The 24,327-nt window shown below is 36.1% G+C and overlaps 6 protein-coding genes across 12 annotated transcripts; 4 read left to right on the top strand and 2 right to left on the bottom strand.

The window, feature by feature from the left end:
- Positions 1-1,685: 1,685 nt before the first annotated feature.
- Positions 1,686-3,710, bottom strand: LOC111010594 (DTW domain-containing protein). 3 transcript variants are annotated; one of them, XM_022284071.2, is made up of 2 exons: positions 3,217-3,450; positions 1,686-3,055 (listed from the first exon to the last, which is right to left on the bottom strand). In XM_022284071.2, the coding sequence occupies exons 1-2, from the start codon at positions 3,316-3,318 to the stop codon at positions 2,510-2,512; spliced, it is 648 nt and encodes a 215-aa protein (XP_022139763.1). In that variant the 5' UTR covers positions 3,319-3,450; the 3' UTR covers positions 1,686-2,509. The 3 variants fall into 3 exon arrangements, with proteins under 3 accessions (XP_022139763.1, XP_087975544.1, XP_087975545.1); XM_088119419.1 differs by having other exon boundaries at positions 2,626-2,805; positions 2,892-3,710; XM_088119418.1 differs by having other exon boundaries at positions 1,686-3,706.
- A 2,252-nt stretch (positions 3,711-5,962) lies between these two features.
- Positions 5,963-9,223, top strand: PAP18 (purple acid phosphatase 18). 2 transcript variants are annotated; one of them, XM_022284068.2, is made up of 5 exons: positions 5,963-6,286; positions 7,119-7,787; positions 8,324-8,512; positions 8,597-8,672; positions 8,859-9,065. In XM_022284068.2, the coding sequence occupies exons 1-5, from the start codon at positions 6,146-6,148 to the stop codon at positions 8,924-8,926; spliced, it is 1,143 nt and encodes a 380-aa protein (XP_022139760.1). In that variant the 5' UTR covers positions 5,963-6,145; the 3' UTR covers positions 8,927-9,065. The 2 variants fall into 2 exon arrangements, with proteins under 2 accessions (XP_022139760.1, XP_022139759.2); XM_022284067.2 differs by having other exon boundaries at positions 5,965-6,286; positions 8,597-8,685; positions 8,859-9,223.
- Positions 9,224-9,264: 41 nt separating this feature from the next.
- Positions 9,265-11,789, bottom strand: LOC111010593 (RNA-binding CRS1 / YhbY (CRM) domain-containing protein). The gene is made up of 5 exons (XM_022284070.2): positions 11,066-11,789; positions 10,569-10,696; positions 10,207-10,432; positions 9,817-9,944; positions 9,265-9,715 (listed from the first exon to the last, which is right to left on the bottom strand). The coding sequence occupies exons 1-5, from the start codon at positions 11,775-11,777 to the stop codon at positions 9,593-9,595; spliced, it is 1,317 nt and encodes a 438-aa protein (XP_022139762.2). The 5' UTR covers positions 11,778-11,789; the 3' UTR covers positions 9,265-9,592.
- Positions 11,737-16,064, top strand: LOC111010595 (Transmembrane proteins 14C). Its single transcript, XM_088119562.1, has 3 exons — positions 11,737-12,080; positions 14,926-15,013; positions 15,821-16,064. Exons 1-3 carry the CDS (start codon positions 11,882-11,884, stop codon positions 15,891-15,893), a joined length of 360 nt encoding a protein of 119 aa, XP_087975688.1. The 5' UTR covers positions 11,737-11,881; the 3' UTR covers positions 15,894-16,064.
- Positions 16,065-18,018: 1,954 nt separating this feature from the next.
- LOC111010306 (cytochrome P450 716B1-like) lies at positions 18,019-22,035 on the top strand. 4 transcript variants are annotated; one of them, XR_015789068.1, is made up of 5 exons: positions 18,020-18,586; positions 19,206-19,647; positions 19,992-20,179; positions 20,258-20,623; positions 21,657-22,035. XR_015789068.1 is itself a non-coding variant. In XM_088120247.1 (4 exons), exons 1-4 carry the CDS (start codon positions 18,092-18,094, stop codon positions 21,657-21,659), a joined length of 1,128 nt encoding a protein of 375 aa, XP_087976373.1. In that variant the 5' UTR covers positions 18,019-18,091; the 3' UTR covers positions 21,660-22,035. The 4 variants fall into 4 exon arrangements, 2 of the variants coding, with proteins under 2 accessions (XP_087976373.1, XP_022139355.2); XR_015789067.1 differs by having other exon boundaries at positions 20,258-21,488; XM_088120247.1 differs by lacking the exon at positions 20,258-20,623 and having other exon boundaries at positions 18,019-18,586.
- A 626-nt stretch (positions 22,036-22,661) lies between these two features.
- Positions 22,662-24,142, top strand: LOC111010305 (beta-amyrin 28-monooxygenase-like). The gene is made up of 3 exons (XM_088120248.1): positions 22,662-23,102; positions 23,434-23,621; positions 23,707-24,142. The coding sequence occupies exons 1-3, from the start codon at positions 23,009-23,011 to the stop codon at positions 24,016-24,018; spliced, it is 594 nt and encodes a 197-aa protein (XP_087976374.1). The 5' UTR covers positions 22,662-23,008; the 3' UTR covers positions 24,019-24,142.
- The last annotated feature ends 185 nt before the right edge of the window (positions 24,143-24,327 follow it).

Raw genomic sequence — 24,327 nt, 5'->3', positions numbered from 1 at the left:
CATTTCCATCTAATTCTAGACCAATAATTTTTCTTTGGTACCTCTAGTTTTTGAATTTTCAATCTAGTCCCTATAGTTTGATTAAACTTCACCAGCGTTCTTAAAAATTTCAGGTATTTCATTCTAATTTTTACTAAGCACTAAATCTCAATAGAGTTAACCAACGTAGCGTGATTAGCCAAGTAAAAAATATTAAGATAGTTGTTGCATAAAAAAAATCGACAATGTGGTATTGGCAAAGATAAAGTTGTGAAGTTTGACTAAACCATGAGGATCGGAATGAAAATTTTATCATAAGAATTAAATTGAAACTTTTAAAATCATGGAGACCAAATTGAAAATATGTCTAACCCAAAGGGACCAATTTTATAATTTACCATTTTTAATGAGAAATATTTCATAGCATTAAATTATATACTTAAATCATTCGTTATTTCAGTTGGAGAGACGTAGAGTGTAAAGATAAATCATGTGCATTTTATAGAAATATTTCATAGCACTAAATTATATACCTACGTTGCATGCAATTTCATTTATTTTGCATACAAGGTATGAGATTTACGTGTTAACTCGCCTTCATGCTTCACACGTCATTCCATACGTGACGCCTTTAAATCGTGTTGAATGTATACAATTCTTGACTTCGACCACAAACTAACGTATTTTGTGAATAGTTTGGATATGCATTATACACCCTAGTTTTGAGAGTTTTCATTTAATTTACATTTATTTTGTTATTACTTTGAAAGTTACATCATTTACGCAATTTCTTAAAAATTACATTTTTTTTAATTTACTCCATTTTGATCCTTGCACTTTCATATTTGATCTATTTTAGTATTTTTACTTTTAAAACATTTATTTTACTCTATATACTTAAAAGTGACCTTTATAGATATTTTATATACAACGAAAACTCAATAATTTTTTTTAGTACACAACCCAATCATTTGAACCTATGGTAAATAGACTAAAACAATTATTTATATGATTTAATAACTAATTTTTGGTTTTATATTAAGAGGTCAATATTTTATGCCTTCACAATTTTTTTTTTTAAGATTATCTTTGTACAACTATGAGGGGAAAGTTTGAATACACCACCTTTAAAAAAGTAGAAATATCTTTAAGTTAACCATCCAACGTTGTTCATGTGGGCTAACGACATATTTTTTAACTAAGTTAAAAGGATGAAATAGTCTTTTTCCTTTGTATACCAATAGCATTATGAAAGTACGAACATCTTTAAGAATCAAATGAAAGAAATAAACGTGCAACATTGTCTAGTATATAATATGAAAAAGTTCCCTAATGTGGAATTTTTGGTTGATAATCCAAAAGCTAATTAGGTATAATAATTGATTTAAGATTTCCATCCCAAATTTGAATTTGTTCCACCTTCTCTTGTTCCATTGTAAATTGTGAATTTATGAAGAGACATTAATTGCCAAGAAAATGTTTAGGTCTTAGTTTTTCAAGAAATACCCATGAAAATATTTGATGAACATAAAAAAAAATATCTATCTATTGTATTGTGTCAAAATTAGCCAAAAAAAAAAAATTGTAATAAACCATAAACTAACTCAGAAGAGAACAACACCAAAATACATACATACGCATATATATATATATATATATATATATATATATATATATTATATAGGGTATTTTCAGTAACAAAAAAGTGATAATAGACCGGATTTGGGTCGACCTGAAAAATTATTCGATTTGATCATCTCCTAATAGTCCTTCGATACAAGTTCAAAATCTATCTAACCCTTGATAATCATTCAATACGGATACTAGTTCAAAATACGATTTCCAAATTCTCTCGCACGACGCAAAATTGTTAGCCACATTATTCTAACCTACTCAAATGGCTTCTTGTAAACCAAATCAACACAACGTGACCTTTCAGGCTTTGATTACTTGCAGCAAGGTGAGACATTTGGTGATCTTGTAGAGCCAGATATTTTGATGAAAGATTGAACAGGAGTGAAGCCAGTAAGCAAACATATACTGCTGTTAAAGCCTTTAGGCTCCACTGTTCCCATAACTTTAGATGGAAGGTGCTGTTTGAAAAGAGCGGATTGAGTTCATGATATGAGCACGCTAGCGCTAACCTCGCATCAAAGTTGTCTCGTGCACTAGGATTTCGCGTATCATTGAACTCGAACTCGTATGATCATGCCTAGATCATGATTAAGATGAGTAACCACACCATTACACATGGCTGAAGGTTTGTGAAAGTTCCACGAATCATCTATTGGTCGACAAGGTTTCTCTTGCTTTCGTGTCTTGTAGTCATGCTCCCTTCTGCTTTTGCACTCAAAGGCCAATCTCTGTCTAGCCCAAAGAAACCTTTGCACAGCAATTATCTCGCCTCGCCTCATTGACAAATGGGAATGAAAGCTCTACTATCCTGCTGTACTGTTTGCATAGCAATAGAAGCATGCTCATGCTGCCTTGGCAGCGCTTTTTCGCCTTCTCTTAGCTTTATACATATTCATCAAGAACCAAATGAAGTTTTTCCCATTTTTAGCCTCTCATCTTTACATCTCCTTTGATCTCCAATCATGGACTCAAAAACATCCAACAAACTATCCAGCCCTTCAGGGTTATCTCCTATTAACTTCAAGGCATAAACAATGCTTTCAATGGTGGACAAAAAACCAATCTTGGGCTGATGTCTCACATCACTATACAAGCTAATCTTCTCCAAATCCAACTTCAGATGTGGCAAAAGCCTCAACCAAGGATTTTCATTGTACATTCTCTTTGCTTTTGCCCATGTTCCATCCAAAACTATCAAATTATTCACATCAAAATCACTACCATCTACACCACAATCTACAGTAAAAGCATTTTCAGAGGGAAAGAGTAGAACTGACTTGGGAGGAATCTCAATCTCGAATTCAGCATATTCCTCCATCTCCTGGCTTCCATCCAGCAGCCGCTTCTGCAGTTTCTTCACGATGAACCCTTTTGCTACTGATGCCCGAATTGCTGGAGATGCTAAAACCTCGTCGATTTTAAGCTTCTGAAAGCTCGGTTTCTGCATCCAGATGTGATCGAAAGAGTTAACGACGCCATACTTGCCAATCGTAGCAGTAATTACAGCTTCAGGAGTTTCAGGTTTTATGCATTCGGAATCTATTACATCACCAAGTAGAAATCCATCCCGATTCTGTATTTGAATTCGAGACTCGTTCTGACCTTTTGTGGAGCAACATTTCTCCTCAGGATCAAAATCTTGCGTTCCGCGTATGGTGAAGCGAGCCTCGAAATTAACGTCGGAGACGGTGGCGATTTGGACATTCTTGAGACCTAATTTTGCGATTCTAGCGGAATTTAGCGGGTGCTTTCTCTCTAAACTGTGCTGAAGAATGGTTACCCCGACGGAATTCTCGAGACCGGGGTTTCGGAGTCGCGAACAGAGACAGATACGGGCCGGTTTCGAACAGGATGGACAAACGGGTCTTCGGGAATTGGGAGGAGCATCCGCCATTGCTAGGGTTTGAAGAAGCTTGGATTGGCGAGGACTTTGAATGCGATTTAGCGGGTCTTTGAGGTTCCCGAATCGGATCCGATTTCGAAAAAGAATCATCGTTCTCGCCGGCGCTATGTCGTCGACGGGAATACTCCGACGAGGAAGAACGCACTATACGACGTCGTCTAGATGTACCAAGCCAAATGAACGTTGAGAAATTTATATAAAGGCCAAATTACCAAATTAAAAAAGAAAATACTATTTCAAAATATATCTCTTTTAAAAGTTTTCTGCTAGAGCCTAGATTTTTATAAACATTTCAAAACGACCTTTTGAATAATTATTAGTTAAATTTTTTAAGGAAATTTTGACAGGACAAAATCTAACTTGAAAATTAAATTTGTTTACGTTTAAGTGTGAGGGGAGAAATTTAGATAAACTATTGTTTTTAAAAGAGAAATTAGGGTGAAATTGGATAGAGAGCGGAGGAAGAAGATTTTTATAATAAAATTGAGAGGTGAATTGCTACATCATTTCAAGTTCTACCATGTGACTTTTATTCAAAATATTAATAGTGCTCAAATGGTATATTTCAATTGAAATTTTTGAAAGGATAAAGATTTTTTTAAAATAAAAGTAAAGTTCGGAGGTTTTTTATTATTATTATTTAATAGTATAAAATAAATTATGGATTTTTTTTAAAACAAATAATGTAGGTGTGAAACTATTTCTAAAAATAATGTAGTGAAATCGCAGCCATTTTGAGGTAAAACACAACCAATAGGTGTGATTGCAGTCATTGGTTGTAGTTCGACGTGGTTTCCAATCCAGTTGAAAGCCACAAGCTAAATAAAAATAATAAAAATGCTTCAAATGGAATTTGATGTCAAAATGTGGAAGTTGGGGAAGAGGATAAAAGGGAGAAATAAACTACTTTTTGTTTACAAATATTTCGCTATATTATATTTTAACTTAAATTTGTTAACCCAACTCTCAAATTCACCCCATATATGATGTGCTGACACCTAAAACTTCATATATGACGTGTTGACATTTAAATCATATTCATTGTACGCGATTTTTTACTTTGATCAAAATCCAACTTATTTATGTCAAGAGTTTGGATGTCTAACTTACTTTTGTAATTTTTTTAATTTATATTATATTTATTTTGTTATTATTTTTAAATCTTATATTTTGTTTTTAAAACTATATTATTTTCAGAATTGATCCAATAAATTATATTTATAAAATTTAAAATTTTTGAAAAGCAACGTTACAAAACAGGACAGATCCAAAATAAAATAAAATTTAGGTTAGATTTGAAAAAAAGAAAGGAAAAGTTGTTATGCTTTTAAAATATATATTAAATTTATGAAATAAAGTAGAACTTCTACTTAAAAAAGATTTGAAGTTGGTAAAAACTCAAAATCAACCAAAAAAAAGTATAATATTATCGTAGCATACATATGCTTTTTTTTTTTAATTAAAGTACTTGATTTACATTGTTGATTATTGTTTATTGTAGTTTATTTTCTTTTATCCTTCGCATTGTTTGTATCGCCTTTTTTCAATAGGATAGAAAAAACTTAAAATAAATGAATAGTTTGAATCTCGTATAATAAAATATTATACAAATTGATTATTATTATTTTTTAGTAGATTATGCAGGCCGAAATTATTGAACTCTAATTTTTAACGGAGAAGCAATATTATATATTCAAATATACTAATAGAAAGAATATTAATTATTCTATCGAAAATGACAATTTAGTTCAGCTCTAATTGTAATTGTCACTTGTCTAACCAATCACTCATGAAACAAATATGAAAGTTTAGGGATGAAAATATAATTGTTAATGACGATTTTCAGATAAACGGCACATATATGTCATGGAGGTGCCACGTACATCTTCATTCCTACGCATAGAAATTTAGCACTAGTGTGGTGTTCGACGAAATGCATTACAATGCCTAAATTATAATTTTAGGTGGAAGCAAATGAATATCAAATAAGATAGAAAAGCAGTAGTCTCTAGTGAGTCTCTGCTTGAAAGTTTGTGAATCTAATTCTCACATGGAATTGTGCAAGAAAATTCGACTCATCTAAATTAGAGTTTTCTCACTTTTATGTATTGGGCAAGGAAAGTTGATAGAGTGGGAGGCAGATACAGAGGACGGAATGCTGCATAAGGGTCGGGGTGCATTAAAAAGAGGCGTGACAGTGTCTTGGGTGATTCTGTGGAGTACATTGCTATTCGGGCATAGGGAGTAAGCGCCCTAATTACTAGCTGTCTCTCTGGTACAAATTGTCCAAATATACTTGGTCAAATTAAACTGTGGAAATTGAGTCTAGTATACTTGGCCTTCACATGATTATTATTGACCCGATTCGCATGGGTCGATTGGTTTTCGAAAGCAAAATAGTATTTAAACCAAAATTTAACTGCAAGAAGTTGTTATAAATTAGCACCTTTGTAAGGTATGAACGAGAAATGGCGAAACTTTACTTTGCAAACAAAAAGAGAAATGGCAATCTTTTTTGACTAATGTTCTTCTTTTGCGAAAGAAAACAAATTCAAAAAGGGTGATTTGATCTCTCCTTTATTCATTCTTCTGAAATTTCATGAAGCAACCGAACCAACTCGCGTGAAAATGGAAGCCAAGGCCACCAATCTACTGCTCCTGCTCTTCGTCTCGATCATCTCAACTCTCACAGCTGATTATGTTCGTCCTCAGCCGCGTGAAACTCTGCGCTTCCCATGGAATCCGAAATCATCTTCTCAGCCACAGCAGGTTTCATTTTCATTTTTTCTCGGGCTTTCTTTGTGATTTTCTCTGGAAACAATCAAGATTTGAACACTGTTTTGTCGGATTTTTGAAGATCCATTGCGAACCCATGCTTGATTCTGCACTAGCTCGATTCTTCTAGGTCAATCGCTCCTAAGTCTAATTGCTATTGCCTTTTCCTCAATCTGCTCGTACAAGTTTTGGGAATAGTTTAAGCTTCGTACTTGATATGGTATTCCGTGCGTTCATTACTGAAACTTTGTGGTGGGCTTTCTAGGCTAAGAATAGTAACGATTTTGTCTGAATTTGATCATTAGCCTATACTGGTTAGGGCTATGAATAAATGATGATAGGTACCATAACAGCTTTAGAGTTTAATGGTGGATTTAACTTCGTATTAGTATAGGAGGTTATATGTTCCAACTCCTGTAAAGTCATTCATTCCTCAATTAATATTGATAGTCACTTGTTGAGTTTTGGGCTAATTTCCAAGCTCATGAGTGGGCAGTATTAAGAATATAAATAAATGATTAAATATAACATAACTGCTCGAGTTTAGTGGTGATTTAGCATGGTATCAAAGTTAGAGTCACTATGTTTGAACTCACGTAATGCTATTTTTCCCTGATTAATATTGTAATCACTTGTTAGGGTTTGTGCTAATTTTCAAGTCCAGAAATGAGAGTGTGTTTGTGTTAAGAATATAAATCAATAATTAAATATATTCTAATCTAATGGTATAAATTTTTGGGTTAGATGGTAATTTAACGAACGTTTTCTTCATCATTGTTTGCACGTTTGAGTTTCCTTTGCATGATGTATTGCTGATTCCTGGCAGGTGCATATCTCCCTGGCGGGGGATAAGCATATGAGAGTTACATGGATTACTAATGATCATTCTGCTCCCTCTTATGTTGAATATGGAACATCATCTGGAGAATATACTTCTGTTTCACAAGGAGAGAGCACCTCATATACTTATATTCTGTATAAGTCAGGAAAGATACACCATACAGTAATTGGGCCTCTTGAGGCTGGCAAAGTTTATTTCTACCGATGTGGAGGGGAAGGTTCTGAGTTTCAGCTGAAGACACCTCCTTCCCAGTTTCCAATTACTTTTTCAGTGGCTGGGGATCTGGGTCAAACTGGATGGACCAAATCAACATTAGACCACATTGATCTGTGCAAATATGATGTGCATCTGCTTCCAGGTGACCTATCATATGCTGATTACTTGCAGTTTCGGTGGGACTCATTTGGTAGGCTTGTGGAGCGGCTTGCGAGTGCAAGGCCATGGATGGTGACTGAAGGGAACCATGAAAAGGAGAACATAGTCATGTTGAAGGCTCCATTTGACTCCTATAATGCAAGATGGAAGATGCCATTTGAGGAGAGTGGATCAAGTTCAAATCTCTATTATTCTTTTGAAGTCACTGGAACTCATGTGATTATGCTTGGATCGTACACTGATTATGATGAGTCCTCAGATCAATACGCATGGTTGAAGGTTTGTGAACATTTAACTTTTTTCTTAAGAAGTAATCTTACTTGCTGATAATAAATATTCAGAGAGAGAGAGAGAGAGAGTATGATTAGTTAAGAGAGAATAGTTTCGTTCTATTGAAATAACTATTTAGGTGGGGTTTTTGCAATTAGTTTAGAGCAAAACTTTGTTTCTCTTTTGGAGTACAGGAGCAAATAGTTCAATTATACTTAAATAATTACTGAGAAGTGAGAATACGTTTAGTGCCTAAGATATAAAAATCCTACCAAAAATTTTCTTGATGACTAAATATTGTGGGTGTGGCATAAGATTAGTGGAGATGTGCATAAGCTCGCTCAACTTTTTTAACGTGACTATATGAATAATATTGAATAACAATCCAAGTCTGGATGTATAACTAAACTAGTGCCGTTGGATTTGGCCATTCGAGTGAACATGTCATCCTCTCGATTCCATCTGCTACCACGAATCCCTTCCTTGAATAAATTGTTTATGAGAATCATTCAGCTAGAGACCTGAGAAATTTTGTTGTTCAATAGGCTGATCTTGCAAAGGTGGACAGGGAAAGAACACCTTGGCTGGTAGTGCTATTCCATGTGCCATGGTACAATAGCAATAAAGCTCATCAAGGTGAAGGTGCAGGTATGATGGCAGCCATGGAGCCATTGTTATACGCAGCTGGTGCAGACATAATAATCACTGGCCATGTCCATGCCTATGAACGCTCGGTATATTCTTTTGGTCCCATTTGAATATTTGGTGATTCCATTTTCTCCTAAAGCATCTTGTGATTCATATTCACTCTATGGCAGAAACGTGTGAATGCTGGAAAATCTGATCCTTGTGGTGCTGTGCATATAACTATTGGCGATGGAGGAAACCGAGAAGGTTTAGCTCACAAGTACGGAATCACTATAATTCTACGATTTATAATCGATTTTCATTCATTCATTTTAGTAGAACTACGAAAATTTAATTTCTTATCAAAATGACAGAAGATGTTAAAGAGAAAGTTAGAGATGAAGATGTTTATGGGTGCTTGAAATCTTAATTCTTTTGCTTGTAATTTGCTAGGTACGACCCACAGCCGGAGTGGTCGATATTTCGGGAGGCTAGTTTCGGTCACGGGGAACTCAAGATAGCAAACTCCACTCATGCCTTTTGGAGTTGGCATAGAAATGATGATGATGAACCAGTTAAGTCTGATGAAGCATGGATAACCTCACTGGTGGGCTCTGGTTGTGTTGCTGAGAAGAACCATCAAGTGAAGAAGTTCTAATGGCACCTTAGGATCTCTTTTAAGTTTTAACATAGTCTATCCATTCTGCTCTATCCATTCTGCTCTAGATGAAGCTCCTCTTTGATCCAGTGTAAATAGTGAGTGTGATTTGACTAAAACTCAATATATAGAATATATTATAGAAAATCAATTATCGTTACTGCTCTCTTTCCAAGCTGTCTCAAGATTTGATACCATATATCACCATGGTATTAACCATAGATATTAAAGTTTAGATTCATTGCAGATATTCAAGAAGACTACACAACACATCCAGGAGAGTTTGAGGAATGAGAATCAACAAATCCCCAAAGCTCATTCAAGATTTGAGCACCATTATAGTTTACATTTCCTCTCCATGTTCTATCGACATCCACCGTCTTCGAGTTCACGTTCTCTTCACGATCTCTCTCCCTCTCCACAATTTAATCTGTCTGCTCATCCTCGAACAAAATCAGTAGGTACAATGTATAAATTGATCGTCCTCGAAGAAAAACCATCCTCATCATCTGTACCAAGATACTGCAAGTTAAACATACACATTCCAGGAATCTACCATCTTCGAGTTCACGTCCTCTCGATGATCTTTCTTCCCTCTCCACAGTATAATCTGCTCATCCTTGAACAAAATGGGAACACAAGGTACCAAACCCTGGATTTTTGGTAGAGGAAGTATCTTATAGATAAGAAACAAACTTCTTGGCATTAAAAGTATGAGAATTACAAAAGAAAAGTGGAAGAGAAGAGCTGTACCCTCAATTTAACACCTATTTGTTTGCAGTCACTGCTGCCAACATGAGTGCAATCTAGTCTAACCACATCCTCGAACTCGAAAGCCTCTCTCACTCTCTCGACGACGTTAACATATACACCATTCCTTGCTACAGAAAATACATCCGAAGGTGAAAGTTCAGGTTAATAAAAACTACAAACACCATCTTTACCATTCATCTCTCAAACGCATACATAATTTGTACATAAAATAAAGGTTGGCTAGCCACAGCCTCCTCTTTTTTGCTTTTCAACCAAAATAATACCTTAAGATCGACCCATGTATTGTAACATTAAAGCATATAGATTAAAAATGCAATTTGACCTAAAACAAAGAAGAATGGATAGCTCATTGGAACAACATTCACTTACTAAGTTTCATTAGAGGAGGAGAATTCAATCCTCTACTTCTCATTTCCTTCGTTTCCTCAAATGATAAGCCATCAGCCACATTCTTCACAAGCTTTGGATATATTGGCGCATAAGGTTTCCACAACATAAGAGGGATAGCTGGTCGATTCTTGGGATCATAGTTTCGACCACGGTATAAAAGAAGGACATTGATATGTCGATATATTATCTTCCCACCCGACTTGTCCTAGAGAGAAACTATAGTGCACGTCAGGTAATTTCCTAGTGAAAGTTGATCTTGAAAGACCAAAAAACAAAAAAAACAAAAAAAAAACAAGAAAATGGTATGTTGTGGATACATGAAGAATGGTTGTAGTTCAAACCTCAAGGTGGAAACATATATTGTCCATATCAAGAGTTGGCACTCCCAAGCACTTGATCCTCACAGCTTCAGCCCTTTTCCAGTGGTTATGTATGTCATCCAACATGTTGTGAGTAACTCCCCCCTTTCCTAGTTAAGTAAAATGCAAAATCTGTCAAACCCTTCATTCATTTTTACTCAGCTATAGGCATTATGATCATCACAAAGAAAAACAAATATTATAGAATGAATAATGCAAGCTCAAAGAAAGTTCTGAGCTATAGTCAGTACGATCATGTCAAAGACAAACAAACACCATAGAATGTGCATAAGAAATGCAAGTATATCAGTAGAAGGGATTCAACAATACAACTTGAACTACCAGCCAATTTTCCCCCATTAACATGAATTCAAGTTTTCATGGCATGATAGAATCAATCTTGCATTTTCAGTAACAACCGGAATACACAAGAAAAATATAACTCTTCAGAAACGGTTTTGAATCTCTAGTGTTATTACCAAGATTTATTTGCCGGGAGCAATTGTCATGCCGATACTCTTCCACAAGCTCTGCAACTTCCTCCTCCGAAAGTGGGTCTCCAAGAATCCGATTCCTCTCCTCCGAAACTTCACGTATCTTCACTTCCATCCCCGCAGGGGCCGAAGTGCCGCTCCATTTCCGGTCGAGCCGGCCCGGGCCAAACGGTGAGAACTTCGGCGATTCTCGGAAGCCTATAGGCTCAACTGACGGATTGGTCTCGGAGTAGGAGTAGAAGAAGTCGAAAGGAAGATCCGAGTGGAGAGGGAGCGTGGGGTTTTTGTTCGAACTTGAATTTCCTTCGTGGGTCTTCTTGTTCTTGGCCTTTCGGAGCTTGGAAGCAGGAGAAAATGGAGGATCGTACGCGTCTTCAGCCGGAGATTTGGAGATAAATCGGCAAATCAAGAGGAAATAGCCGCAGGGTTTCTGGTTCGAATGATTCGGAAATCTGATCCGGGTTCGAAAATGAATCATCGTCTCCAGCAGCTCGACTAGGGCAATACTAAAGTTGCAGTCTTGCAGAGAGCTAGAGAAGAGAGAACACTGTACGGCGTCGTTTGGGTGGAGACAGGCGAGGGTAACCCCGCCATTTTGCAGGAAAGTTAGGGGTATTATGGGAATAAAATTTGAGAGCCTGTGGAGGGAGGGATAGTCAATTTTGACCAGCGGCGTCCCACGCGCCATACAGCTCATGAAGCGGTTAGGAAGAACTGAAAAATCCTCCCTTCTCTTTGATCTGTGAAACCAGAGAGAAATTTGCTCAAAATCTGATTTTCCCAGAAAACCCAGTTGGAGAAATGCATGATTTCTGCTTCACAATCCCTTATGGATTGGTTTTAGTGGGTGGAGGCATTTTTGGTTACCTCAGGAAAGGGAGCACCGCGTCGTTAGCTGGAGGCGTGGGTATTGGGTTGGTTCTCATTCTGGCTGGATACTTGAGCCTTGGAGCTTTCAAGAAGAAGAAGAACTCGTATTTTGCTCTGATTCTTGAGACAGGTATTGGTTTTGTTTCCATGTTCAATTGTTTTTGTTTGATCTTATTTTTGCTCTTTCCGTGGTTAAAGATCTTAGCTAAGATGTTTGCTACTATAGATCCTGGTAGTTTTCCCAGTTATAGAACCTTGAATTGTGGGATTCTCCCCTGTCAACGTGTCAATTCTTTTCTGGTTTTTTTTTTTTTTTTTTTTTTTTTTTGATGTTCCAGTGTTCATGTTTCTGCAAACTTGAGACGCTTGCGAGCAAACTCATCCGATGTATCTTGTGGGGGTTTTTTTTTGGCTGTATAATCTATACTGATGAAATCGATCAAACCATGCACTTGTATGTAGTGCTTTTCTAGATTTTGCTAGTAAGAAATCATGTTGTGAATGCTACAACTACAATTCATGAGAGCTTGCTGAACACGAGCTATTTCCTCTTCTTGCCCAGGTGCTTTTAACCACTGTCACTTCTTCTTGTTCTTGTCTCATCTTGTTGTTCTTTTTTTTGTAAACATTAAATTCCATTTCCGAGCATGCCTGATTCACTTTCTAGGTTCCATTTTGGGTATTATTTGGAGTTATATGTAGTAAGAGGAGTTTGATGGCTGTCAACTTATATGAATTTCACAAAGAGATCCAATGTACTTTCAATTTGTGTTGATGTGTCTGTATTATGATAGAATAGAACTACACTCAAGGTGAACTCGAGAGCTACCTGATCTCTTCCCAGACAGTCCTTAACAAAATAGCGAAAAGGTTACCCCTTCCTTCACTACTCGGATGTATATACCCTATTTACAAAATACTCATTTTACCTCCATTAGGACCATAACTAGTACTAGGGGCCCACTCACTTCACGGACTCACCTCTCATACACTGCACTCCTTGGCCTCTCTTTCTGACATGTACTTTCTTACTCAGGCCTATCATATTCTTTCTTTGGTCCTAGTAAGGTTATGGTTAGCACATTTTGACGCACCACCGGCGTGCAGCCTTTGGCCTTCATGCTGCACGGTGCAAAGCTAGATGTCGCTGCCACACCCTACTTTCCTGTCGGATCAAATATACACCATGCCCCTCCATTGAGCGAGGAAGTAGGGTGGCATGTCAAGTCAAACTCGAGGTGGGCTTGCTTTGACCATGCCTGAGTATTTGCTCCCTCAGTCTTAGAAAGACAAAAGAAGCGGGTTGAGATTAGCACATTGGATTCATTTAATGCAAGTAACTAATAGCAAGAATGGGGGAGTGGGCGAGTAGCTCTGAGCATTCAGTGCTGTCCAAAACTGGTAGGGATCAGATATTCAGATTGCTTGTTGGTTCAGCATGACTAAGTAAATAGGGTTTGGTAAATATAGAACATGATGTTTTCGTTTAGTTATTCATATTCTTTTCTCCCCAAGTATCCTTTTCTGGGACCTTTGTGAAGTTTACATTTCCTGTCAAGTGAACTGTATAGACAGTGGTAGTGTTCTCCATCCTTTTTATGATTTAGCTATAACCTGCTTTTTTTTTTTTGTGAATTTTTTTCTGAATCATGAAGTTCTGAAATTCATTGAATTTTTCTTATGACTGATCCATTTTTCAACTATTAGCTTAAGTTGTTAAGAAGCGCCCTGTACACCACCATGCTAAAAAAATGGGCAAGGACATTTTGACGCTGCAACATAGTTGACTTTACAGAACTTGATAATTATGGAGGACTGGTGAAAACTCTATATATTTCTTATAGGAATGCCCTTGGGGTAATTAGGAATAGTAATTATGGTAGGAAGGATATATTAGTTATTAGCCAAGTTATTGGTTATAAATAGAGGGGTGGTATGAGATGAAGGTAGGCATTGATTTAGTTGGTTTAGGATCGAGCAATCTCGAGAGAGGGAGGGTTCAAGTACTTTAAAACACTTGGTAGTATCTTGGTGTATTTTGTTCAAAGTTTTCTTTAAAAAAAGAAATTTTCTCTGGGAAAAAATATCAATCTAAGAACCTCTTTTCTTCTCCTTTCTCTGTTTCCCTATTCAAAAGAAATCAATCCTCTTATGCAAGGGAGAGGAAACTTGGAGAGAAAGGAAGGGAAGAGCTCTCTCTGTATGTTTGAGATAGGGAGAGTGAAAGAGTGAAAAATTAATGGGAGTGGGGGAGAATATGGGAGAGGAAGAGAGAAGGGAATAAAAGAAGAAAAAAATACCTTTGTTGCCGAGCACGAGAGAGAGATTGATAAGGAAGAAAGTGAGAGAGAATTTGGAGGAAGAATGAGAGGAGAGAGACAGAGAAATCAGTGGGAGAGAGTGAGAATGTACAATGGGAGAATGTGGAGAAGGGAGAATGGAGAGAAAAAAATAAATCGTTGAGAACGTGAGAGAATGAGAGAAAATTACGTAGAATTGGGAGAGTTGGGAGATAAGGAGTGAAAATGGAAAAATGGGAGAGATTTAGCTGAAATGTGTTTAGGAAAGATATTTTTGAAATTTTTTCTTAATCTCAAATTTCAAACTTCATTTATCAATGAAATTTCATGCTATCAATGAAATTTGTTTCCTATCCCAAAAAAAAAAAAACTTCATTTATCCACTCAATTATAGTTTTGTTTTTTTCTTATTCTTTTTTTGATTTTACATTTAACTCACAACAAAAGATTATTTTGAAATAATAAAAATAAAAATGACTTGGACAATGTTATCTACAAGATACATTTCACTCCTAATTCGTATAAAAGAAATGGTATTCCTGGTGCCACACCCATCTGTATTTTCTAACTTCTTTTCATTATACTAAATACTAATTCACCACTTATTTTTCCATGTCAAGTTAGCTATGCATTTACTTCAATGAAGTACTAAAGATATATGTGCTTTTGAAACAGTATGTGCCGCCGTGCTGACATGGGTTATGGGCCAGCGCTATTTGCAGACTTCTAAGATCATGCCAGCTGGAGTTGTGGCCGGAATCAGGTTACTAGATCTACTTCTAAATTCATGTCAAGAATTTCTTTTAAACAAAAGTGAACCTTTTCTTCTGCTGTTGATTATATCTTGATCGGAGAAAACATAGGGATGCTGCTGTTTATATTATAGTATAGTTCTAAGCTGGTACCTGGTTAATCCAAACGTTACTTTCCATATCTGGTCTGCATATCGTTACGATTTGAACGAAATCTTGTCGAATCAAACTAGGAGAAAGATGATTTCTTACTGTAGGAATACTATAAATGTTAAATATATGTTTCAGTCCCTCACGTTGGGGTATTTTTTCAACTTAGTGCCTATTGTTTAGAAGATTCCAATTTAGTCCTCTATGTTTTAACCTTTCTAAATTATACTTTTTCAATTAGTATATGTTAAAATTGGTTGATGATAAGTTTATACGGCATGATGCTTAATAAGTTGGCAGCCATTGGCAAAAAATTAAATGTGGAAGTAGGCCACTTAAACTTCTTAGAAATTTGGAGAAATCATAATCTTTTCTTCTTCAGGAAGCCTAATTACCTTTCTAAATTTTTGCCTAACTCATGAGTCTCGTGTCATGCAAGTTTATCATTTATCAATTTTAACATTCACCAACGAAATGAGAATAATTAGAAAATGTTAAAATGTGAGGGACTAAATTGAAATTTTTTAAATAACGGGATCAAATCAGAAAAACACCCCAAGATTGTAATTTCGGATCATCTGGTTTTCTTGTATGACATGACAACATCAATATTGTAAGTTCTTGGAGCTAATACACATTTTACACTTTCTTTTTTGCTATTCTTGCAGTTCTCTAATGACTGTATTTTACCTGTACAAGCTGGCATCTGGTGGCAACCATATTTCTCCCAAGGCCGAGTAATGATTCCACCGATTACTTCTTTCGATATTTGATATAGGAAATGTATCGGATCACACGAAAAACTTGAACGATGTTTTATATGCTGATGATTGCTGTTATTGCTAACCTTGCAAACTTGGACATGTAAACCAAATGGCCATTATTGAATATAAACAGTTGGGGTTAAAGTTTTTCAGAGTTCTTATTACAAATATATCGTATCGTGTTCTTGGCCGAGCTCGCTCGGTTACTGTCCTTTTACATGTGCAGTTTCGTAGGAATCAAGTTTTGCTGAGAAAACTTTGGATTCTGTTACAGATTTTTTGTTTGTTCTCATCATCTCTGTTATCAACTTCTGTCCAATGATGTACAACTGAAACAAACTTACAGGTAACTGAAGAACAATCTTGCTGACATTTGGAAATTTATATTTACAAGGGTTTTTTTGGTATTATTTTAATTGTCTTCTCCAAATGGTAAGAGGTTGCAACAAAACAATTTTTGGGGTCATTGAATTGGTGGGAATAAATACAACAAGAGAATCTATTTAGATGGGTAAGAATCAAGGATAATAGTATTTGTTTGTGAGGGTTTTGTGCAAGGATAAAAAAAATATATAAATATATTAAAGTTTTATTTTATAACGTTTTCATTTTTTGTTTCTCGACCTGTTCCAAAAGTGAATTTGAGGTAACATTTTTTTGGTACAAAAATAGATGGTATAGAAATTTCAACTCATGACCTTTTGATCTATGCTTTAATTGGTTGAATTATGATCAAGTCGAAGAGTTTAAGATAACTTTTGAGAGCATTGTTTTTTAGGTAAGGTATTTTCTATAAGTATTGAAAATGTCTTAATGATAAGTACTTTAAAGATCAACTTGAATGTAACTGGTTAAGGTATATATCATCGAATACAAAGTCGGAGTACGCACTTCACATATTGTTCAACTAAAAAAAATAATTACTTTAAAAGTATTTTTAAAAATTATAAAAATATTTTTAACCATGTGAATCTTAAAATTTTGATGAGTGATTTTAGTTGGGTAAAACCTATGTGATTAAAATTTTTTTGGTAGTATACTAAAATATTCCTTACATGGGAAAGAATCATGATCATATGAATATAGATGTTTGTTTATATATAGATGCTTATCAAGTAAACACCCAAGATGCCCTCAAAACATGCATGACCACTTGTGAGTTAAAAAGGAATCTAAGGTGTTAAAAATGTAACCGTCGAAGTTTTGATTCGATGGAAATGTCGATGTTGATGGATATTTTGAAAAAAAAATCACGAAAATTTTAAAATTGATGGTGTTTGATCCAAAAAGACCATGCTCGGAATCCTTGTAGATCGGAGCGCACGGGATGATCTTCCTAACCCTCCGAAGAACCTGCAAAACAAGGTTAGCACTCCAACGAGCAAGTTAGCTCTTATCTGATCTAATTCAATGAATGCAAATGGATTCGCGTACCTTGTACCAAGAGCAGACATCTCTATTTATCGAAATTGGATCTGACAGGAGTCCCGACATGGGGCTAACGATCGTCCTACCGTCCGTAGAACACGGCTTGTTATCAGAGTTTAGAGACATTTCCTTGAATGCACCTCCAGCTCGGCTTGAATCCTTTAAATAGACCAATGGGAGACAATAGGTAGCTCGGCTCGTGCCTCGGTTTCCGACTTGAAAGGACTTAAACAGATTATTATAATCTAAATAGGTTTTAATCCAAGTACCTCCATGATGACACGTGGCCGCAAAAATCTGCCTCCAACGTATGAAAATTGTTTGAATTAGCAAATGAAACTTTAATGGTAGTTTAATTAGGCCATAATTAATCACTTTTAACCCTCCTATGAAAATTATGAATAACTTACCTAAAACAAGATAATAAAGATGGATAGAAATTAGTTGAATTTTGTTTAATCAGATGTTTGATTGGTAACTTATAATTACATCTAGATATAAAATAATTTTGTCTAGATACGTACACATATATATATAATTTTGTCTCACATTGGATATGACAAACCGCTTGTAAAAGGTAAATATCTCCCGTGTGGCAAAATTGTGAGTTTGTTTTTTTCATTTTTGTAATTTAGCCTTTTTTTTTCCCTTCCTTTTTAATCAGAGTTCGTATATATAGCATCATTCAAATTCAAACCATGTGTGAATTGAAGCAAACACAATTCTTGTGTTCCCAAAAGCAAAATCATGAACATTTACCTCACAATCTTCTCTTTTCTAATCCCAATCTTCCTGTTTCTTACCAGAGGAAGAAGATCAAGATCATCCCAAAAGCTTCCTCCGGGATCCCTCGGAGTTCCCTTCATCGGCCAAAGCCTCGGCCTCCTTCGCGCCATGCGCTCCAACACGGCCGAACAATGGCTGCAGCGCAGAATCACGAAGTACGGGCCCATTTCGAAGCTAACCCTCTTCGGAAAACCCACAGTGTTAGTCGGCGGGCAGGGCGCCAACAAGTTGATTTTCAATGGCGACACCGCAATTTCGAACCAGCAGAATGAGTCTCTTAGGGCGATTTTGGGCGAGAGCAATTTGTTGGAGCTGACTGGAGATGATCACAAGCGTGTGAGAAGTGCGCTTGTTTCGTTCTTGAAGCCTGAATGTTTGAAGCAATATGTGGGGAAAATGGATGAAGAAGTCAGGAGACATCTCGAGATGCATTGGCAGCGCAAGCAAGAGGTCACTGTGAGTCACTCCCAACAGAATTTCTATTTGTTTGCATAAACTGGCTGGAAGGCTTTAGTAATTAGGTGCTCAATAAATTTTATTGAACTTCGGTTCTACCCAGAAAATCTTCTACTTGAACTAACTTCACACAGTTTATTTAGTAGGTAGTGATTGTTTGACAAGAATTGATATGCATAGGTTTAGTGTTTGGTAATGTTTTTCGCTTCTTGTTTCTTTACTTTTTAAGTATGAGATACGAAAAACAAAGGACAATTACCAAACACATAAGTTTCTTAGAAACTGGAACAAGAAACGAGAAACAGGATATCTGATAGCACCTAAACTAACAAAAGATGTCCCATCACCTTAAGCTTTCCTCTTTGGTATGCGGGTTTAGGTAGAAGAAATCTTAGAGAAGATGCTCTTGTCTCATGGCCTCTCAGAGGTGTCCTCTAATTATCCTTTTATTTTGATGGACTAAGCTATAGATTTGAACAAAAAGAAAATGAAGACTAGATTCTTTCTTTCACAGCTAATCATGAGAAGTGTGTGATTGCCTTTTAGGTAATATATGAATTATGCTTGAAGTTACTGAACAGAATTTTGTCAATTGAGTTGTTGTTTCATATGCAAATAGGTACTGCCATTGATGAAGACTCTCACCTTCAACATTGTATGCTCTCTTCTCTTTGGTCTTGAGGAAGGTACAAGAAGGGAAAGAATGATAGAATGCTTTCAAGTAATGATAGGAGGGGTATGGTCGATCCCGATAAACTTGCCGTTCACGAGGTACAACCAAAGCCGACAGGCAAGTATAAAAATTCAAGAGATGCTAAAGAACCTCTTGGATGAAAAGAGAGTGGAACTGGAAGTAAAGGGCACTTCCCCACACCAAGATCTAATTACTTGTCTGCTTAGCATAAAAAACAAAGAACATGAACAAGTATTGACTGAGAAGGAAATCATTCACAATATAATACTGGTAATGGTTGCTGGATACGATACATCATCTGTTCTGATTACATTTATGGTGCGGTTTTTGGCAAATAATCCAACTGTTTATGCTGCTGTTCTTCAAGGTATGCTTGAAATTATCTCTCAAACTGTCAATATGACCACGAGCTTATAATCATCTTAGTTTTAAAATGTGGAGACTATAATTCTATTTTTTGTAGAAACCCATAGAAATTCCTGTTTAAGAATAAATAACAGAAGTAAACCCAAATCAGAAATTTGATAAATTAATCTTGAAATAAGAAACAGTAGAAATGAAGTCAGAAATCAGTAAAGGAACTCTAGATAGTAAATGGCTTAACCCATTGATAGGCTAGAAAATAGGAAGGGCTTCTAACTTGAAGCACACAAAATTGAGAAGATGGGAAAATCATAACATTATCTGGTTTCTTATGGTCTGTGGTTACAGAACAGGAAGAGATAGCAAGAAGCAAGGAATGTGGAGAGCTGCTCACTTGGGAAGATCTTGCCAAGATGAAATACACATGGAGAGTTGCATTAGAGACTTTAAGACTAGTGGCACCTGTATTTGGAGGGTTTAGAAAGGCTATGAAAGATATTGAATTTGGTGGCTACCTTATTCCTAAAGGATGGCAAGTAAGTTCGGTTTTCTTCTTTTTTATTTAGGTTGAAAAAACATGTGAAAATATTTATCTTACAACAATTGGATTTCAGATATTCTGGGCATCACCAATGACCCATTTGGATGATACCATATTTGAAGAACCACTAAAGTTCGATCCCAATAGGTTTGAGAATCAAGCATCGGTTCCAACATATTGCTTCGTTGCTTTTGGTGGGGGTCCAAGAATTTGTCCAGGCTATGAGTTTGCGAGGGTCGAAACTCTTGTTACAATCCATTACTTAATCACCCAGTTCACATGGAAGCTACTCTTAGATGACCTTTTTATTAGAGATCCAATGCCAGTTCCTACCAAAGGATTACCTATCAAAGTTTGTCCCAGAGAAACTTCCATGACATTGTAGCTTCTGGACTAATGGAAATCATAATTAAGAATGAAGCGGAAAATGGGAGTTATGGTAATGCCTACATTTGTGCACATTTTTAGAATATCAACACTTGAAAGAGTGAGAACAGATTTTTGAAAGACAAATATATAAAGAAAGAAAAATCTATGGAAGGACTTGTATGTTATATATAGTGTGTTTAGGAGGTTGAAGAACTCAGATTAAACTCTTACCACTGCAGAATATGTAAATGTTAATACTTGTTGCTCAAGGTCATGAATTATGATCATTGAGAAGCCAGTACTTCTAGATGGGCAAAAGAAGACATGTAAAAGTGAACTGAACATAGAAATTCACATAAGTTGGAGAATTTAAATTGCTTTTTAAAATAATAATTGAAAGTTTAAGGATAAAAATCAAAATTCTGGAAGTTAAGGGACCAAAATAAAATGGATGTAAGATTTCAAAGATCAAAATCATATTTAAACTTAAATAACAGTCACTGACTAAATGTCAAAAGCTTGTTCCTACTTCCTTGTAATTTCCTTCAACCTCTACACGCATTCAGTCCTATTCATCCTCCCTCTAGTTAATTATTGTATGAAATCTAAATACATGAACTACAACAATCACTAAATTCCAACCAATGGAAACAAACGTGCAAACTGATGAACAGATTTGCTGACTTTTGCACTTGTTGTCATATAGAAGACAAATATAAACATTAAACAGACAACTTAGTTTATTTGTTGTTGGGATGTTGATATTGCATTGACTTCATATATACACACATAAGCACTATGCCAGATAAAAAGAAGAAGAAAGAAAGAAAGAAAAAGACACAAAAGAAGAACAATTCAACAACAAGAAGTAAAGTAAGCCAACATGTTATGAATTTGGAACAACAATTGCGACAAATAAACAGTGAGACAAACAGGTATGTTAGACATTATCTGTTAGAGACAGCATATAATTAAAGGTTCTGAGATGTCCTTTCAAACTCTCTCACTCTAAACTCATCTAGTCATCTCTTTCTCACCCTGATACCAACAAAGATCATGATTGCCATCTTTGTGTTACTCATCACCATCTTCCTCTTTCTCAGTAACAGAAGAAGATCCTCCAAAAGGCTTCCTCCAGGGTCACTCGGAATCCCCTTCATTGGCCAAAGCCTTGGCCTCCTTCGTGCCATGCGCACCAACTCTGCAGAAGAATGCTGCTGCACAGGATTGCAAAGTATGGACCAATTTCCAAGTTGACTCTATTTGGAAAGCCTACAGTTTTCATTCGTGGGCAGGCTGCAAACAAGTTCATCTTCTCCAGTGACGACCGTATGATTTCCAACCAGCAAACGAAGTCTCTTAAGATGATATTGGGGGAACGTAATCTGACAGAACTAAGTGGGGACGATTACAAGCGTGTGAGAGGTGCACTTGTTTCATTCTTGAAGCCTGAATCTTTGAGGCAGTATGTGGGATAAATGGATGAGGAAGTCAGGAGACATCTCAAGATGCATTGGCAGGGCAAGCAAGAGGTCACTGTAAGTGATTGCCCCCAAAATTTCTCTAAGTTGTACATTAAATTAAGCGCATTAAAATTATTTATAGTGTTTGCTTTTAACTTAAAGCTGTAGTCTATATGAGATTTATCTTGCATAAACTGACTGTAGGACTTAGGCAGGTCATCCTTAGTTGATGGGGACCTAGTCAGTAGGTGCCCAATAAATTGGATTTTACTTTGGATCTACTCTGAAAACCTTCTTGTTGAACTAACTTGGGTTGATCAAGTTGCACTTAATTTAGTAGGGAATGATTGTTTGTCAAGAATTGTTTTGATTGGCACAATATTTTGTGTGACTTGAAAAAATGATGAATAAAAAGAATGTGCCATCACCTCCAGCTCTTTCTTCTCTAAGCTATGAATATGAAGAAAGAAATGAATGTTAGGTTCTTTCTTTAGCTAACTTTGGGAAGTTCATACTTCAAAGTTTCATTGAGCTCTAAGAATAAAATGTGTGATTGCCTTTTTAGGTTGTAGTTGTATTTGAATTATGCTCAAAGTGAAGGACAACATTTTATATCAACTAAGTTGTTGTTCCATATGCAAACAGGTATTGCCATTGATGAGGACTCTCACCTTCAACATTGTATCCTCTCTTCTCTTTGGTCTTGAGCACGGTACAAGAAGAGAAAAATTGATAGAATGCTTTCAAGTAATGGTACGAGGAATGTGGTCGATCCCGATAAACTTGCCATTCACAAGGTACAACCGTAGCCGATGGGCAAGTTTGAGAATCCAAGAAATGCTGAAGGAACTCTTGGATGAAAAGAGGGTGGAAGTAGAAAAAAGGGTGCTTCCCCTCACCAAGATCTAATTACTTGTTTGCTTGGCATAAAAAATAAAGAAAATGAACAAGTATTGACTGAGAAGGAAATTATTCACAATAGTTTGTTGGCAATGGTTGCTGGATATGATACTTCATCTGTTCTTATTACATTCATGGTGCGGCTTTTGGCTAATAATCCAACCATTCATGCAGCTGTTCTTCAAGGTATGCTTTTAAGTTCTAACTCTCTTAAATTTTCAATTTTACTCTGAGCTCATTATCATGTTAGCCTTAAAATGCAGAGAAAGTAATTTTATGTTTAGTAGAAACCCAAAGAAATACTGTCTGGAAATGGATAAAAGAAACAAACCGAGATCAAGAAATTGGTATGCCAAAATGAAAAACAGAAACTCGATAACTCTAGATAGATAATAAGAGACTCATGCATTGCTATATAAAAACCTGAAAGGACTTCAACTTCTAACTCGAATCATATAGACTCGAGAAGACGAGCGAAAGTTAACATTATCGGGTTGCTTGTGGTCTGTGGTCACAGAACAGGAAGAGATCGCAGGAAGTAAGAAATGTGGAGAGTTGCTCACTTGGGAAGATCTTGCCAAGATGAAGTACACATGGAGTGTTGCATTAGAGACCTTGAGACTAGTGGCACCTATCTTTGGAGGATTCAGAAGGGCTCTGAAAGATATTGAATTTGGTGGCTACCTTATTCCCAAAGGATGGCAAGTAAGCAGAGTTTTCTTTCTTTCTTCTTTTGGTTGAACAAACATGTGAAAATATTCATCCAACAATAATTCAAATGGATTTTCAGATATTCTGGGCAGCACCAATGACTCAACTGGATGGTACAATATTCGAAGAACCACTTAAGTTCGACCCGAGTAGATTCGAGAATCAGGCATCGATTCCACCGTATTGCTTCGTTGCATTTGGCGGGGGTCCAAGAATTTGTCCTGGATACGAGTTTGGAAGGGTTGAAACTCTTGTTACCATCCATTACTTGATCACTCAGTTCACATGGAAGCTACTTTCAGATGAGCTTTTTATCAGAGATCCAATGCCAATTCCTACCAAAGAATTGCCTATCAAAATTTTTGCTACAGAAACTTCCATTTCATTGTAGTATTTGTACAAGAGAATCGTAATTAAGAATGGTGCAGCAAATGCTGGAAATGGTGCCTTGGTTTTGGCAATGTAATTGTCCACATCTTTACAAGCTCAATACATAGAATTACTAATTTATATTCTATCTGGTAGTTTTTTTTTTTCCTTACTCTTGTTTAGTACGGGGATTCAAACTCACGATCTTTTTAGTCGAATATAGGTGTTTTAACCTATTGAACAATGAGATATATTCAAGTTGCGTGCTCAGTACAATTTTATAGTATTTGTATAAATAACCACTTCTAAAAGATTAAATTCTCAAAAAATG

The sequence above is a fragment of the Momordica charantia genome (genome assembly GCF_013281855.1).
Source record: "Momordica charantia cultivar OHB3-1 chromosome 11 unlocalized genomic scaffold, Mcharantia_2.0 BLBB01000011.1, whole genome shotgun sequence".
Lineage (NCBI taxonomy): Eukaryota > Viridiplantae > Streptophyta > Magnoliopsida > Cucurbitales > Cucurbitaceae > Momordica > Momordica charantia.
The sequence above is the reverse complement of the archived record's forward strand: the minus strand, read 5'-3'. Positions and strand labels throughout refer to the sequence as shown.

Coding starts and splice junctions, on each gene's coding strand:
- LOC111010594 (XM_088119418.1), bottom strand. CDS start 3,607: ATGATTCTTTTTCGAAATCGGATCCGATTCGGGAACCTCAAAGACCCG.
- LOC111010306 (XM_022283663.2), top strand. CDS start 18,092: ATGAACATTTACCTCACAATCTTCTCTTTTCTAATCCCAATCTTCCTG. Junction 18,587..19,205: donor AGCGCAAGCAAGAGGTCACT/GTGAGTCACTCC, acceptor ATATGCAAATAG/GTACTGCCATTGATGAAGAC. Junction 19,648..19,991: donor TTATGCTGCTGTTCTTCAAG/GTATGCTTGAAA, acceptor CTGTGGTTACAG/AACAGGAAGAGATAGCAAGA.
- LOC111010595 (XM_088119562.1), top strand. CDS start 11,882: ATGCATGATTTCTGCTTCACAATCCCTTATGGATTGGTTTTAGTGGGT. Junction 12,081..14,925: donor TGCTCTGATTCTTGAGACAG/GTATTGGTTTTG, acceptor CTTTTGAAACAG/TATGTGCCGCCGTGCTGACA. Junction 15,014..15,820: donor GGAGTTGTGGCCGGAATCAG/GTTACTAGATCT, acceptor CTATTCTTGCAG/TTCTCTAATGACTGTATTTT.
- PAP18 (XM_022284067.2), top strand. CDS start 6,146: ATGGAAGCCAAGGCCACCAATCTACTGCTCCTGCTCTTCGTCTCGATC. Junction 6,287..7,118: donor CATCTTCTCAGCCACAGCAG/GTTTCATTTTCA, acceptor GATTCCTGGCAG/GTGCATATCTCCCTGGCGGG. Junction 8,513..8,596: donor TCCATGCCTATGAACGCTCG/GTATATTCTTTT, acceptor ACTCTATGGCAG/AAACGTGTGAATGCTGGAAA.
- LOC111010593 (XM_022284070.2), bottom strand. CDS start 11,777: ATGAGCTGTATGGCGCGTGGGACGCCGCTGGTCAAAATTGACTATCCC. Junction 10,433..10,568: donor ATATATGTTTCCACCTTGAG/GTTTGAACTACA, acceptor GTTTCTCTCTAG/GACAAGTCGGGTGGGAAGAT. Junction 9,945..10,206: donor TCCTCCTCTAATGAAACTTA/GTAAGTGAATGT, acceptor TATTTTCTGTAG/CAAGGAATGGTGTATATGTT.
- LOC111010305 (XM_088120248.1), top strand. CDS start 23,009: ATGGTTGCTGGATATGATACTTCATCTGTTCTTATTACATTCATGGTG. Junction 23,103..23,433: donor TCATGCAGCTGTTCTTCAAG/GTATGCTTTTAA, acceptor CTGTGGTCACAG/AACAGGAAGAGATCGCAGGA. Junction 23,622..23,706: donor TTATTCCCAAAGGATGGCAA/GTAAGCAGAGTT, acceptor ATGGATTTTCAG/ATATTCTGGGCAGCACCAAT.